The sequence below is a fragment of the Danio aesculapii genome, chromosome 5 (genome assembly GCF_903798145.1).
Source record: "Danio aesculapii chromosome 5, fDanAes4.1, whole genome shotgun sequence".
NCBI lineage: Eukaryota > Metazoa > Chordata > Actinopteri > Cypriniformes > Danionidae > Danio > Danio aesculapii.
In genome coordinates this window covers 27,443,181-27,460,484 of record NC_079439.1, presented here as the reverse complement: position 1 = coordinate 27,460,484, position 17,304 = coordinate 27,443,181, and the positions used below count along the sequence as shown (strand labels likewise).

The 17,304-nt window shown below is 34.8% G+C and overlaps 2 protein-coding genes across 3 annotated transcripts; both read right to left on the bottom strand.

Annotated features, from left to right (window-relative positions):
- Positions 1-886: 886 nt before the first annotated feature.
- dhfr (dihydrofolate reductase) lies at positions 887-10,545 on the bottom strand. Its single transcript, XM_056456911.1, has 6 exons — positions 10,359-10,545; positions 9,559-9,608; positions 9,317-9,422; positions 8,293-8,419; positions 5,661-5,776; positions 887-1,459 (listed from the first exon to the last, which is right to left on the bottom strand). The coding sequence occupies exons 1-6, from the start codon at positions 10,448-10,450 to the stop codon at positions 1,378-1,380; spliced, it is 573 nt and encodes a 190-aa protein (XP_056312886.1). The 5' UTR covers positions 10,451-10,545; the 3' UTR covers positions 887-1,377.
- Positions 10,546-11,404: 859 nt separating this feature from the next.
- Positions 11,405-16,623, bottom strand: si:ch211-214j8.12 (uncharacterized protein LOC100000539 homolog). 2 transcript variants are annotated; one of them, XM_056457791.1, is made up of 6 exons: positions 16,412-16,623; positions 16,282-16,317; positions 15,812-16,046; positions 15,568-15,734; positions 12,625-13,739; positions 11,405-12,535 (listed from the first exon to the last, which is right to left on the bottom strand). In XM_056457791.1, the coding sequence occupies exons 3-6, from the start codon at positions 16,026-16,028 to the stop codon at positions 12,145-12,147; spliced, it is 1,890 nt and encodes a 629-aa protein (XP_056313766.1). In that variant the 5' UTR covers positions 16,029-16,046; positions 16,282-16,317; positions 16,412-16,623; the 3' UTR covers positions 11,405-12,144. The 2 variants fall into 2 exon arrangements, with proteins under 2 accessions (XP_056313766.1, XP_056313768.1); XM_056457793.1 differs by having other exon boundaries at positions 16,443-16,623.
- Positions 16,624-17,304: the final 681 nt, after the last annotated feature.

The window sequence follows — 17,304 nt, the reverse complement described above, 5'->3', positions numbered from 1 at the left end:
CACTAACATCACAAAGATTTGCTGTCTTGTTCACAGATACGCCAGTGAGACACAATTTTTTTTCTATTTTGAACTCTGATATTGCACTCATAATGTTGTGTGCATTGCAATACTTTTAAAAACTAATGATTACAGGTCCAATGTGAATTAATAATATTTTACAAAATGTAAAACATTGTACTTAACATGCAACATTCTTTCATTCTCATTTCTGACTGTAGCATAATATTGCACTCATCCAAATGATGAAAAAGTATTACCATAAACAATGTATTTTGCGACAGCACAAAGTAAATGATAGAAAAGAATATGAAACTATAGTTTTTATTTCAGTACTATCTATCTATTCATCTATCTATCTATTGTAATAATGCACATCCCTGCATTAGACACACCAAAACAAAGTAATGCATTTACCTTGATATAAAATGCATAAACTAATGAAGTGTAAAGGCTTCCCAAGTGTCTAGGCACTCTTCGTACTCTGAAATAAATTTAAGTGCTACTTGAGGTGCGAACAAGGTGCATGTGTTGGGGTAATTTGAATTCCAGTCAGGTTTACTTCAGCCTGGCGGTAAACATTCGTAGTACATTAGGCTGACATACCCAAAACCAATCAGCTTTAAAAGGTTGTGGCTGATTGCGCCTTTTTAAAGTTTGCGTGGGCGAGACTGAAAGTGCTAGGACTGTGACCCTTTTCCAAACTATAGGACAACCTTTGTCAATCAGCCAGTCTGAAGACTAGACACAACATGCATATTCATGAGAGCAGTCAGATCTTTAGACAGGCTTAACAGCAGACACTTCAGTTGCTATTGGATATGGAGATGAGAAGGTTGTCTTTTGGAGGTGGTGAGAGGAAGAATAATGAAGTGGATGGCAGATGTTAAAAAAACCTGTTTATTACTGTGGAAAATGAGGTATGCTGTTTTCGGAATATTTTAAATAATAACCCAGGAACTAAACATCATACAGACAACAGGGTACTTATTGGGACAATGCAAAAAAAAATTTGCACAGTAATTATAAACCAATGGGAAATGTTTACTAGTCGTCAGTTTAGTCTGGTCTTTGACCTTTATTTACTTCCCTTCTTTCTTCCCAGGATTTTCTGTTAACTTCAAACTTTATATAGTAAGTAGTCCACACATAAGAGTAATCCGAGAATAGCATCTTTTAATTGTCCTGGAACCACAACATATTTTAGCCTGTTTAATAATAAAATAAATTGAGAAGTGATAGATAAAAGAACGGAGGCTAGGGCCAGGAGATTATACAAGTGTGATAATGGTTTTTTGCATGGGAGATAGGTTGAAGGATTAACACTAACCGCTAGACCACATCTCTGACCGTAGCATCATACTTTAAAAGATCTTCTTAGTGTTCGTTGCTTTCATACACTTCAAACACATACTGAACACCATTGTCCTCCTGCAAGCCAACGGGCACACCAGGAAATCTGAAAAGGAGGAAACAAGAAAGAGAACCAGAAAGAACATGAAAATTTTACCTGTACTGGTCGGGACTGCTATACAAACAAGAAACAGACAAATAAATGGTATTAACATGCACTTTCAGTGATCTGTGGCCTGTTGCAAGAAGCTAGTTAAACTAAAACCAAAAAATAAATATATTTACACATTAATAGCTAGTTTGTAAATATCAAAGTTTTACAATTTCGAGCACATTCTTAAGCGTGAATAAGTGTTTGCTAGATATGAGACTAATAGCTTTCATTGCACAATAAATCGCTGAACTCTCATATTGTTGTGCAGCATTTTAAATTAATTGACGTTACTCATAATAAACATTCATCAAAGTTGTTGTAAAACTATTGAACAACTCCCATTCTTGTCTTTAAACAATTTTGAAAACCTTTTTTAATCCACTTCAAACGTTGACAACATTGGTTTTTTTTTTTTACAAAAATGCTCAGCGATTTGCAAGAACACTAATAATGAGCTACCAAACCAATCGTCTGTGGCTTACTAGGGAGTACATGGAAACAAATGAAAAGCTGTTGGTGGGAACTACACTGTAAAATCCAATAAGTTAAGGTAACTCAAACCATTTGAGGAAACCGATTGCAACAAACCATTTAAGTTTAAAAACTAATCCTAATGAGTACTGTGAAATTAATCCATTTGAGTAAATGAAGTAATTTGAGCACAGTAAAACCAAATAAAGAGAACTCAAACAAACCGAGTACTGTAAAACCCGATAAGTTATGGTAACTCAAACCGTTTGAGGAAACCGATTGCTACAAACCATTTGAGATAAAAAAAAATAAATAAATAAAAAAAACTAATCTATACGAGTACTGTGAACTTGCTTTATTTAAATTGAAGTAATGAGGTTTTGAATTAACTCATTACCTTCAACATGGAGTTCAAAACTCTTTTCAAATGAGTAGGACTAACTTTGTCAATTTTGAGTTAACTACACTCATTTCATTTGATAAAGTAGACTGTTGGGTTTTACAGTGTATGGATTTGATTGTTTCTGTGTGTTTTGGAAAAACACAGTAAAGGCTGATCATATTTTGCTTTGCTTTCTCTGAAATTTCCCATGATAAGAACTTCTTAGGTCAGCAGGCAGAGACAGGGTTTTTGCAGGTTTCACAAAGTTAAATTTAAGACCATTATGACTGAAAATTTGCCAAATCAAAAAATAATTATAATTTTATAATACAACAACAACAACAAAAACAACAACTTTTAAACAAATGTTAGAGTAAGGAAAGTAATTAAATGCTAGTTTTAAATAAAAGACTTTAGGCCTAAAATGTAGCTTTTGCAAGATCCTGCAGATACCCTGAGAGAGCACATGGACTACATGAGCATTTAAACTGTGAAAGCGATCAGACTGATTGAGTTGAAAACCTCTGGAAGTAGTCAAAAGCAGGCAAGTTTTACAATTTAGAGCCCGTTTACACCTGTTGTCCACTTGTGATCAAATTCATAAAAATGCATCTTGATATCAGAACACAAGATAACCTGTAAAACAAATTTATTAAGCCCAGGCACACATAGCCTTTCACAGATTCTACTATATACATTTGGAATTATTTTTAGGAATTTTTCACCTTTAATAGACAGTACAGTGGAGTGGAGACAGGAATGTTTGGGGAGCAGAGAGTGAGGCAAAGGAATGGCAAAGGACGATGTAATAAGATTCTAACGGTATGATAACCTTGGATAAAAGTATCACGGTCTTGTGATACTGCTCTAAAATATGTTCTTTTTAAATGCCTGAGTAAACTTTTGCCCCTGCATTGAACACAATATATGTTATTTTAAGAAACATTTAAATATGTTGGAACAGTAAACATGTCAGGCTAAATAATTAAAATGAATAATTGACTTCTGCTGTCTTCATTAGTTTCAACAACAGATTTCTTTACAACTTGAAAAAGCATCTTTGGACAGCTTTCTTTTTTTGGATATAAATTAAAAGCCACTGCACTGTTCAGGTCTATAAGCATGCTGGGATGTTGGTATTCAAGCGATTTTTGTTTCAGATGTTTGCTGATTCCAGTTGCTTTTAATGTGGAGATACTGTTGCCCTTAAAACTAAATAAAATAGTCATAAAAATGTTACATATATCATAGGAACGTTATAACAACATTTTAGCGATTTTAAAACCTTGACTTTTCCAAGCTGCGGTAAACCTTGAACCTGGTTATCGGGCTATGCCTAGATGTGATGTGTTGACACACTTAACCACTAGGCTATTGCCGCCAACATAAATGCTACATTTTAATCTGCTATACTTACTGGCTGTGCTAATAAACTGCTGACAATAATCAAATGAAAACACAATAAATTTTCTCCGATTTCTTGTGGTCAGATGAATTGGCAGTGATCAACATCCCACGTGCATTTAACTTCTGTTTAAATGCACCTGAAAGATGTGACATTTGGTGCGGTCAACCTTTGATGTTAGATGCCATTTTTACATAACAAGAGAGCTTTTTCTCCTCACTGATGCAACTCTCTTTAGCGCTCTCTCTGGGTACACAATACGTCTGTTCCATTGCCAATAAATCCATTAATGCTGCTTTATTCAACAATACAATCATACAAAAACGATCAAATATATGTATATAAAAAAAAACATTAGAAATAAAAGCGTTTCAAAACAGTGCAGAATTTTAGTCTTGGCAAATAGCCTTTTGAAGTATAACACTACTAGAATATTAATAATCATTCCTACAAATCATGATACAAAACACTATGTTTTGCAATATAACAATTGTAGATATTTAAAGGTGCAGTTATTGAACTAAATGTATTTATATGTATTTTTATATTTTAGGTAAGGCATAAGACTAAAAAAATGTTCATCCAATAAAAATTTGTCAGGCCGATAATTCCCATCATTCTGATAAATAGCCCTAATTGTCTGAGAGCAAGATTTGAACATCTGCGCACCCATTCACACGGATCTGCTGTTTGAGAGTGCTCTCGAGTTCACACGCACACAAGAGAAAGTGACCGGTAAAAACAAATGCTGAATCAAAACTTTTGAAAATCCTGAATCAGTATTGGAGTTACTTTTGCACGCTGGAGGAAGGATGACACCACAGCTGAAGAATTTATTTTAGACAAATCATGTTCTGTTTTAAAACTATTTGTCACACAAAGCTGATGTAGATTATGTTGTTTCGAATGGATTATATGCACAGAAGTGCTGTTCAGCCACTTAATTTCGGCGAAAGATTGATGTGACTGTTTTCAGTTTTATAAGGGACCTTTAACAGCATCTATAATGTAGATTTTTATTTAGTTTTTAATTTAGCCTAGCCTGCTTCACTGAGGTGAAGTTGGTTTTATATTCACATTGGTTCATTTTTGAACAATGACAACCTGTGACGCCGTGCCTATACGGTTTACATTTCTACTCTGAATATTCGGTCTGAAATGGCATGCAAGTATGGCTTAGTAATAAGTGTAATTCCTGCATGCAGCCAGCCAACCACTAAGCATTCAGTAGTGACTTTAGGAAAAAGCATGCAAGTCCAGCGATCCTTGCATGCATGAAATATTGCATATTATGGCAAGTTTTGTTTGCTAACTACACAAGTAAAAACGTGCTAGATATAGTACAGTTTTTTGTTCATATTTGTAGTATTATAAAAGTACTATAAAAAGTTTTCTAACTGGCAAATTACATGATCTGGTGGGTTGTCTACTGTCATCTTTAAGGTGTACATTTGAAATTTCAGAAAGTGTGGCTCAGGACGACAGGGGAGGGAGATATGTTTCAAAGATTTTATGGTAAAGGATAGAATTAGGCATCTTAAATTATATTAAAGTACTTATTTTGCCAGATTTTAGTGTAGAATTTGAACTTAATTTACCATTCAAAAGGAATAGATTGCATTCAAAACACACAATAAAGATATGAATATCTTAAAACATTTTTACAATGTAAATACCTTTTCTATTTAATTTAAATGCACTTTAATCATGTGATATTAAAGTTAAATGTCCAGAAACCATAACTCCAGTACCTTCAGTGATTCCTCAGAAATAATCATAAACACACACTATCATTATAGTTGTAGTTAAAAACAGTTGATGCTTAAATATTTTAGTGTTGAGCGTGACATGTCTATTTCTTTTCCACGAACCTTTGATTAATATTAGCCACTTACTCAGGCAGTAGCTTGTACTTGTCCATGTTAAAATCTTGTATAAATGTGTCACAGTCAAACTGCTTGAGGATCCGGGTTACAAACAGACGCCTGGGACCAGAGCGCTCCATCACCTCCTAAAGAACACACAGCGCAACATTCACAAACAGCCCATGACTAGATTGTACATGATATCAACAGAATGAGGAGGAAGGAGTATGAGGTAAGAAGTCTTTTGTACAGTTTGCCTTGAGACTGTTTCCATAACAACTGATTATACAGAAATCTGAAACACACAGAGATGTAACTAATGTATAAGTGTATGTTTAATGAATATTATACATACACTTATGTAATTGTTGCATGCATATAATTGGTGAAACAGTCCATTTTATCAGCAAACTGTTAAAAAAAAAACCATAACACTCTACAAAAAAATAAAAAAAAAAACGCTATATTTTATAAGAAGAAATTAGTTGCATGAAACTAATTGTTTTCCCCCATACACATGTACATCAAAATGGGTCCCTTTCAATCAGACTTGCTTTTGGGAAATGAAAATGTAATAATAATGATAATAAAAGATCTTTAGTTCGAAAATTGTTTATAGTAGAATAGTTTATAAACGATTAGATGGATTATTGGAGATTGGGTGTCAGTCAGATTGGGTAGCTTTACTTAGATGTAGGGAAATTAAGACCTGTTTAAAATGAATTTAAGACATTAAAATTTAAATTTAAGACATTAAGACTTTTTAAGACCCCGCAGACACCCTGTCACAGTGCAGCTCCAAAGCACTACTTTTGTGAGAAATACTACAGTATGAAGTTTACCGATGAGTATTTGATGCATTTGTTGTGGAGTTAATTCAAACTTTACGATAAGTCACACACGATGGCGTTACAAAGTTCACGCATGCACACACAAACACAGCGCACGTGTTTAACTTTGCACTGTTTTTGCATGACAAATGTGATAAAATCCACTGTTGTATGGATATCTGTTATGTTAATGTACAAAATAAACCTGATTTAACGTCCACAAACCGGGATTGAAGCGTCTTCTTTTATAATTGTACTGACATGCGGCTGTGGTAATAAAGTAAATACTGCAAAATCACTGTAATTTGTTACAACATCCACTGTATTAAAACTGTTTTAAACTTGTAAAACTTCTCCTTGATCACATTTAATAATGATTGATGATCACAGAGAGCTCAATAGATCTTTTACAGTGTATATTCAGGAATCCTTAAGGAAATTTCAATATCTTAAGACTTTTTAAAGACCTTCTCAGAATATTTTAAGACCTCATGGCCACTTCAAGTTCTAATCAGTATCAAACCTTTAAATTAATAAACAGTTGTAGCTAAATGAATGAATTGAGCCCAACCATGCAGCAGAACTCAGATAAGCTCAGAAGAAACAAAGCTTGAAATAATAAATTACGCAGTTGTTTTCCACCAACAGGCTTCAGCCCATGTTTAAACTCGTCTTTCTCCAACCTGGAGTACGCAAACTTGCATTTTCCCATTTTACTGTGTGTTTCGTGCTATGGTTTCACTACATGTGGAGAGTGTCACATCATCTTCCCGCGTTTGTTGCAAATTACATGACATCACCAATGACTGTAAAAAATATGGACGACACAACAGCACCTTTTCCAATTTGAATGCAAAACACCTCATGACGGGCACAAACTGTCACAAAAAAAACTGCTGAAATTGGAGCCTGGGCATGCACAGAAGGACTGCATGATGGAGCCAAAGGCGGAGCCGCAGAATTTTAGCTTCCATCCAAACGCTTGTACATCAAATCAACCACGCCCCCCAAACTTCTCATTTGACCGTCCTTATCTGCACTATAACAAAGGCTCGCTAATATAAGCACGTACATTTAAAAACACATAATAATATATGATTTATTAGGAGGAAAATAAACATATTCATGCTTTTTTAGAGTCAAACACTTTGGACAACACTTAAAAACGTGATTAAGACTTTAATACCTTTTAAGGGCCTTAATTTTCTCATAATTGATTTATCAACTTTTAATACTTTAAGACCCCGCAGACACCCTGTTTTAATGCCAGTTGTTTTGCGCACATCCCGTCTTGTTGATATGATTATACAAGAGACATTTTAATACAGGGCTGTCAATCAATTTGGTGGGCGGGGAAACCGCACTCCTACGTCACGTTATGGTGGGCCTCAAAATGGGAGGAATTTGGATCCTATTTTAACGTCAGAAAAAAAACAGACTTATTGTCTTTATATCACTCCAATATGACTGTGGACACACTACATCTACACACAGTTCTGTCCAAACTGCTTACAAAAGATGATTTTCATCATAGGTGCCCTTTAACATTCCTTAACCCATATTTTGACACTTTATATTCACAAATGTTGAATCATTAAAATGGTCACCTCATTTGAATTACTATGCTATCTAGAACTTTCATAAACGAGATTTGATCCAAACACCACGTTTTGCACCCACACACATTTATAACGATTATTAGTAAAATGGCTAAAATGACAAAGCCACTGTGCACGGAAGGGTCAGAGGACTGTTTTAAGAATCTAAAAGCACATTTAAGTTCATTTAACACTTTTCTGTTTCTCAGAGATAACTTGTGTAATTTTACCAACCTTATACAGAGAGCTGCCACCAATTATCCAAACCTGGTCCACTTGTTTTTCGAGCTCGGCACTGTCTAACAGATGGAGAGCTGAACTGAAGTCTGAAGCAAGGTAGTGAGCTCCCTCTGGGGCTGTCCTGTGGAGTGACAGAAAATAAAACTTGTTTACATACAGCATAGTGCTTTAGTGTCTTATTTGATTACTTGAGTTCTCTGCTGAGATCAATGATTTATTTATTTTTTTATTGCAACAACAACAACAGCGATGAGTTACAAATAACCTTTTAGCTGCCTGCTCTACCAAACAGTTGACCATGTTTTGACTGTTTTAAATAATGACAGTTACATTTAAAGAATGACTGTTTTAAATAAAGATTTACACACACAGCCTTGTTGGTTTACAAAAAATAAAAATAAATAAATAAACAAAAATCAATCAACATAACCCTGTTGCATTACTACACTTGACTTTGGTTTTATTGTAAAAACAAACAAACAAACAAACAACAAGATGTGTAAATGAGAATCTGAAATAATTTATGGCACACTTCAAAAAATAAAGATGATTTAGTATTCAAAATGTTTTGATTTATTGTTTCCTTAAATAAATTGGTCTTACACTTCATATTTTTCATAGTACATGTATTAATTCCAATACTTTTACCATAAACCAACATATCAACCATTTGGTAGAGGTCCCAATATTTAAGAGATTATGGGATTTGTTGAAAAAAAATGCATTGAGTATAAATTAGCCACATTAGGAATTAAAAAATGCAATCCAATTTTTTTCTTTGGTGGGTCAGTTAAAGGGATAAAATGGAATAGTCTCTACAAACTATAGTTCATTATCAACAACAAGGGAATTATGATTAAATTTAAGTAGCCTATAAAAAAGTATAATGAGCGCAATAAGGGGGAAACAGAAGGGCACATGAAAAGGAAATAAATATTAATGAATAGTGACAGAAAATAAAACTTGTTTACATACAGCATAGTGCTTTAGGTGAAGTGTAAGAGTTTTAAAAGTTTACTTGAGTTCTCTGCTGAGAACTATGTTGATCCTGCTCTTTAGAGGCCTGTGTGCTGCAGGAATAGAGAACCACGTCTTTCTGCCCATGATGACCACATTCTTCTTACCTGTCAATTGAAAAAGAGAGAATGCAAAAAACGACAATACTGAGTACTGGTTAATGATCTGAACAATCTAATTAAATATGACTAAAATCTTAGCATGTAAAAGGCATAACGTTAACCAATATGACAATATTTTTACCCTCATCTGAAGGGGTCATGGTCATCTTCTGAAAGTGCTTGAGTTCATTACTGTAAAAAATAAGGTATACACATCAAGGCAAAAAAAATATATAGAAAATATATTTTATATTTATTATTAAAAGTATAACTAATATAATTAAATATATTAAAGTAACTTAATTTTTTTAAATGTACTTTGTGTGAAGGTGATAGTTCACCATAAACATAAATATTCTGTAATTACTTAACTGTTAGTTGCCCTTCACACTGTTACACACCTTCCTGAGATTCTTTTTAATGTTAAACACAAGAAGATATTTTGAAGAATGCTGGAAACCATGATCGTTTAACATTTATAGTGTATAAAAGTCAACTTTGAATGATGAAACAATTTCAAGGTTAGCAATAATATGGCAAGTGCTTGTCTGTAACTTGACGTTAGATGTGTAAGATTTTACTATCATGAGGTAAATGTGCTGAATGTGGTCATTTACATAAGAGTCCAGGACAAAGGTCAAGCTCAAATTTAAAAGCTCTGTGAGAGTCGTAAAATGTTCCAGTTCATCCAATGTTCTTAACATTACCCTCCTTCAGTCTTATTATGCTTTATTTATTGTGAATATATTTAACTTTATGCTTGATTATGTGTCCTGTTAATAAACATCAATGTAAACGTGTTACAGTTTAAGAGCTGTTGCACAAGCGGAATAAACAACACTAAGCCCTAAAAAACAACAGAAGCCTTTTATTACTGAATCCAGAACATTAGCAGAACAGTTAGCAATAAATAAAAGCGGATAACAAACACCCCTCGCTCACCTTAGTCTTACTGGATGCCATGGCAGGTTCCCATTTTTTCCTATTCCCATGTCTGGGCAAACCGCAACAATACAGTTGAGTATTCGAGCCATAACTTTTGTAAATACAGTAAACAAGTCACACTTTGGCTACTACGCACGGTCTCGCCTTCTTCCCGCCAGAGGATTTACGAACGAGTACGTCGAACACCGCCTGGCTTATGAATATGCATTACGCAATGAGACGCTCGTAAAGTGATTTGCTGTTGAAATGTTGAAATACGTTTGCGTCAGTAAACTGGCCAATAAGGCTGTGTTTATTGTGGCTTAGCTCCACCCGAGAAGTGTGTGTGGAAAGTGGGGAAGGAGAATCGACTCCCATCTATGAGATTAACCGAGCGCATTCGGGGGCGGAGCTAAAAAACGAGGCTGTCAGGTCGGACACCTCGGGGCTCGTAGTTTGCTGCATGACGACAAATCGCATGGCGAGATCAATGATTTATTTATATATTGCAGCAACAACAACAACAACAACAACAACAACAAAGAGTTACATTATATATATATATATAAATAATGAGAGCAATAAGTGGAAAACGAAAGGGCACATGAAAAGGAAATAAATATTAATGAATAGGCCTATTAAACACAAAGCAATAAGTACAAATTCTAGGAGTTTAAACATTACACTTTAGGTTAGATGTTGAATGGTATGTCAATACTAGTTCCAGTTCTTGTTTGAATATGCTAAAATGGATTTGCATTTATGGATATATAAAACTTTCCAATAAATAACATGAGGTTTATACAAAAACTTGCATTATCTATATGACAAGGTGTCTGTTAATAAAAAAAATTATTCAATCTATTTTGGATAATGAAAGCATTCACATTAATCCCAAAAGATTGAACAAAAGGACATCCCCAAAATGAGTGAGCTACCTTCAGTGGAAATTTCACAGAAAAAGCAAGACATATATCAATGTTACTTGTAAAGTTTCTGTATAAAAGGCTTTGACAGGATAAAATGATTTTATAAATATATGAAGTGTTTTAGAAATTATATTATAGAATAATTATTTATCTCAATTTGATAAGTAAACGTTATGGGGGTGTCATGATCAATAATGATGACTATTATATTACAAGTCTGTAAGACTTATTGGAGTTGATATTTGGTTACACAATAAAAAGTATTACTTAAATTGTATATGGAGCTGTAAAGAGTAGGGTCTGTATGAAAATGGTCAAAAATAAACCTATTAAACAATCTAGCCTTTATAAACAAATTGTCTAACAAAAAAGATGATTAGGCCTACTGCAGTAAATCAATTAAGTCTTTAATAAGTATGATGTGTACAAGAGAGAGATGTCATAAAAAGTTAATTGTTAGTTTGGAAGTTTGTGAGACGAAAGTTGTCCAATAATACAAACCAAAGTGTTCAAATATAACAAAAGTGCTTGATAATTTTTCAAAGTGTGCTTTAAATAAAGAAATACTAAGATACATTTAATATTGCAACATTAGCATAACATTTACCTTTGGTTAAAACATGGGCAGTGCAGACTGTGATAAACGAATCATTAAATGTGGATATGTGGACAGAAGATCATATAAGAATTTATATAAGCAGTGCATTGTACTCATTTTTCTTAAATCCATCATGTTTGTTATACACATTTAACACGAACGGAAATGCTTAACATAGAGATGAATATATTTGATAGAATATAGAAAAATCTAAAATAGAATCAAAATCTCACACTGACACTCTTTTAGTCTCATCATGGCCTTTTTCTCCTGCTTCTCATGTCCATGTAATCTGCAGCGTATGGCGCCTCCTTTTGGTCTTGCTTTGTAACTTTGTAATATTGCTCAAACTCATTGCCCAGCAGCCGCTCAAATCCAGACAGGACAAGTGCCTGCAAGTGTTTACAACATGTGCTACAGTGTCCATAGTGATATCTGAGCGATTCAAGCTAGCAGATCTCAAGCAGTGCAGAGGGGGATTGTCCAGAGCGCCGAGGGGTTTGGCCGGATGATTCAGGACCAGTTTGAACACAGGGTCCAGTCGACAGGGAACAGCGATTAGCGAGAGCTTCTGTAGGAGTGATGCTCCCCTAAGTAGAGCCCATAGCACTTCCTTCAAAGACCTCCAACACAATGGCGGCTTCATCTGTCGCTCGTCCAGGGAAAAACTTGAGGAAAATGGACACAGGACAAAGAAGAATAAACAGAACATTCTGTATAACGGGAAAGGGTTTAGCACATTGAACATTTGACTTACTGTAGTGTCAAACAGCGAAGGTGAGGAATACATGGTAGATTAGAAAGACGTCCTTCGTCTTCAGCATCCTCACCCTCGTCATCATCATCTACATCCATATTAGTGTTGGGTGGATCTAAATGAATGCTGAGAGAGGTGAGTCTGGGACAGGCACGGATGAGCTCCAGAAAAGAAGTGTGTCCGTCTGCTTTAATGCCTTCCAAGGAAAGGGAAAGCAATTTTGAACCTACCGCTTGAAGCGCTGGAACTAGATCGGACAGAAAACCAGCAAACTGTAGAGAAAGGCTGTTCAACTGTCCAGAAAATCTTCCAAGTCCTCTGGCTAAAACTGCTCCATGTTCAAAGCTGTCAGCATTAACATTATTCTGGAGACAATCCAAAGACAAGACACGCAGGTCCGGGCAGACCTTCCCTACAGCCTCCAAAGTGTCTAAAGACAGTCCTTGAACATCTTTAAGACATGTTGTCACATTATCACATACATTAAAATCCCTAACTTTTTCATCACCCTCTCTTGAAGTCCCTGACCATTCATTTACCCCATAATCACTCTCGTCTAACGATAAACATTCATCTAGTTTTCCTTCCAAAGTAAAACTGTCATCTCCGTTTGCACTCATTGAACTCCTGCCATCCAGTGTCTTCTTTGCCCACAAGTCTTTAAGACATTGCACTCCTTCTCGGCTAGTGAACTCCTCAGTCCCCTCAAACTCCCTGTTCAGTATGAGTACACAAGCCTGTCCCAGTCCCTCCACTGCCAGCCTCTGAAGACCAGGCAAGCTGAGCAGGAGGAACGCGACTGCAGATACGGCATCTCTCTCGTTCTCTGCTAAACCGATATCCAGAGCAAGCAGACTGCTGATGGTGTTTGTGCTCTTGACATGAGCTTCTTGGTGGGCCAGAGGGAGCAGGCCTGCAGGGGTGAGGTGCAGACACCGTGAGACATCCAGGTGTTTCAGTTTGGGGCACCGGAGGGAAAGCACGGACATCACTCTCTGATCACAGAGGGTTCCAGCCAGGGAGAGGGAACGGAGACGATGCTGGCTGCCCAGGAGCTCACACAGCACAGATGCAGAAATGTTCTGTGAACCGCTAAGATCCAGAGACTGAAGATTCTGTGCACAATAAGAAAAATCAGCACATTAAAATGATTTCTGAAAGATTGCGTGACAATGAAGTGATGGCTGTAAAAAACTCACTGTTTCCACCTCAGCATTTATTACATACTAAAACATATTTAAATGGGAAACATTTATTATAAACTGTCATTATATTTCACAATATTACTACTCTAGTGAGAAAATAAATGCAACTTCTGTAACAATAGAGATTGCATATATTTATAATGCTATATTATGCATCATTATTTTTTGCTTTACTAATATTTAAAATTTCCCCCAAATACACCACCAGTCAAAAGTTTGGGGTGAGTAAGATTTTTAAATGTTTTAAAATAAACTTCTCCTGCTCACCAAGGCTGCATTTATTTGTTCAAAAATACAGTACAAATGGTAAAATTGTGAAATGTTATTGCACTATTAAATAACTGTTCAAAAGTAGTTTATCATTTAATTTAATCACTCTAATATTAATAATAATAATTACTATTACTATTATTAATATTATTATTATTAATGTATAAGTAATAAAAGCAATAATGACTGGGGTAATAATTTCATTTAAAACTACATACAATAAGTTGTTTAAAATTTTAATAAATAAATAAAAATGCAACTTTTTTACATTTAATAAATGCCACCTTGATGAACACAATAATTTTCTTTAAAAAAAAACTTGAAAAACCTGACCCCACACTTTTGACTGGTAGTGTATTATCCAATAGAATGTTTTGTAATTTTCAACTCATATCTGACCGTCAGAATCTAACTAACAGTGATTTTTAAATATTTACATTATTTACATATATTATACTTTCACATATTCAACCTAGAATGGCTTATTCTGCACAGTAAGTGTTATGTTGTTTGCATGCAACCAACTTAAAACAATTTGTGTGACAACAAATGTATTTTGATCACACAGAAATAAAACTTAATCAAAACCTATGCGTTTCGACACACACTTGCCTTTATAAAGGTAACAGAGATCAGTTGTCTGGAATTTCTTTTGAACACTACGGTCTCATGACACATTAGAATATCTAAACAATACTAAAATAATACAGTGCTCAGCATAACTGAGTACACCCCATTTTGAAAATCAATATTTGTATCCATTTCTTAGTGAAAATAATGTAATGTATTTTGGTGCATTTAAACAAAAACAGATTTATTAAACAGATAATACAATAAAATTCATGCAAAATATTGCAAAAATAAATTACAACCTATAAAATTTCAACAACATTTTACATTTTTTTTGCTTCTCTTGATTTTTCCTCTTTTATTAAATTTGTATTTAATATTTCTCTAGAACATATAAATTTGGGTGTACTAGTTTTTGGACCGTTATCGTCAGTTATTTTGTTAGATAAGTTCCAGATTTGGCTTCAGTACTGACTAATCTAATGTATATGCACAAATATAATATTGTATAGCTTCCTATTAAAAATGTGAATATAAAAGACAAATTTGTGAGGGGTGTACTTATATATGCTGAGCACTGTATATTAAACACAAGGTCAGCTCAACAATCATTAATAATTTAACATTGAGAGAGAAAAAAAATTGATAATGAAAACAAAATGAGTGTTATACAATATTTTGCTGTTTATTCTGATGAATCTCTTACCCCAAAAGCACTGATACATTAATTAAGCTACCCTTGAGCAGTTTATGTTTGATTTTGGATTGCTATTATTTTGCAAGTACTACTATTTATTAAAGGAAAGTCAGATCTAATCGCCATACTTGGTGTTTCCTTTCTGATCCTGAACATTTTAATGTTTGCACAAACTATGTCGAGGGGGCATGTGTGTTTAACCTGGCAGCGTATCTGGATAAGAGAGCAGAGGCTGGCATTGACAAGGCTGCAGGCTGATGTGAGGGACAGACTGCTCAGCTGCGGGAGGAGAAGGAGGTGCAGGGCTGCTCGTGTCAACAAATTCTTTGAGGACAGGATACACAAGAGCTCCTCCAACAATTCACCAGCTGAAAGATAACAATGCAGATGAGATAAACACTTCAGTAGATATAATTAAACAAGCACAAGTCTTTGCAATCCTCACGTAATAAGCTGAAGGGACCCATGATGTATCTGAAGAAATACTGGTCCATGTATTTCTGGGAATAATCTTTCGCCCACAGCTCCTTCATGTTCTCGGCAAGGCTTTGAAGACAAAGGCCAATCAGAGTGGAAGGTTTCTCCTCATCCTCAGTCCGGGGTTTTTTCTTCCGCTGACATTTCTTCTCTGGGGTGGGCTCAAGTTGCCGGAACAATGGCATATTTCACTCTGACGATATCTGACAAGAGATAAGGACTATGACCATGACATAGAGCACCGTATGCTTATAAAGCCACACCTCACCTGGAAAGATCAGTTTTCAAGGTGAAGTTCTTATATATATAAGAAAGAGCTACTGCATTTTAGATACAACTACATGGAAAGCATAATAACCGAAATACTCACTGACTAGAAAGTTAAAACAGCATGTGTTTAGATTGACAGGTCAGAAAAGTGAATAAAATAGGTCTTACCAACAGTCTGAAGTTGCACTTTGTGCTTCTTTCAGTCTAAACAAAATGTCATTCAAACACTCTGATAAATAGCCCATAAATATTATTATTAAGGATGAAGTAACAACATTCACAGTGAAGTTACCCTTACAAATGAACTAAGTCTGATCAACACAACAGACCTTTCCTCTAAACGCCCCAACGCATTTCCTCGCTCAGCAATAAAGTGTGTTTTCAGGGGTTCATAAAATTCTACAATTGTGTATGATCGAATAGTTTTCGGAGATGTCTGCAAAATGTAAATACAGTACTTTATAGTTCTCGTTGTGTGAAGTAATGGGAGTGTCAAATGCAGTAGAAATGTGAAGCAGCGCTTCTGTGTAGCACAAGCCCCACCTAGTGCTTTGGAGATTACCTGTGTCCGGTCATGTAACAAACCTGAAGTAGAAGATATTTGGATCACGATTGGATTTGGCACTGTATTTATTTTTATTTTAAGTTCACCGTCCGGTTGATAAATTGTTATTACACTGTTTTATTTGAAATAACGTACGTTTAGATGTTATATCAATATACAGTAAATAGGCTACTTTATTTGTTCAAAATAGGCTATAATCCAGGTGTATAGGCCAGGTGTAGCATACACAGGGTCGTTTTACTGCATAAAAGATACAATAAACCAAAATGTGGTTTAAAAATAACGTTGTCTGTCAGTAAACTGTGTTGAAACTATTGAAAAAATTGGCAGTGATCAGTTCTTGAAAGACTTTTTCTAAAAGAACATTCGAAAAACCTGACGAATTGTTATTTTCTACTATAAGGAGTCTTTTCTGCAGTTGAAAGGTTTAGTAGATGTTATAGGTGTTTTACTTAATTCTTTAGAGGCAAGGCTATTTCTTGAATTAAAATGAAGCTTTTCTGTTAAAATATGAATTAATGCAAGTTGTATTATTTTAATTTGGAACTGGTTACTACATAATTTTCATTTAAAATACACAAATGCTTTCGATTAATGTAATGGATCGTTTGGAGAAAATGAAGTCA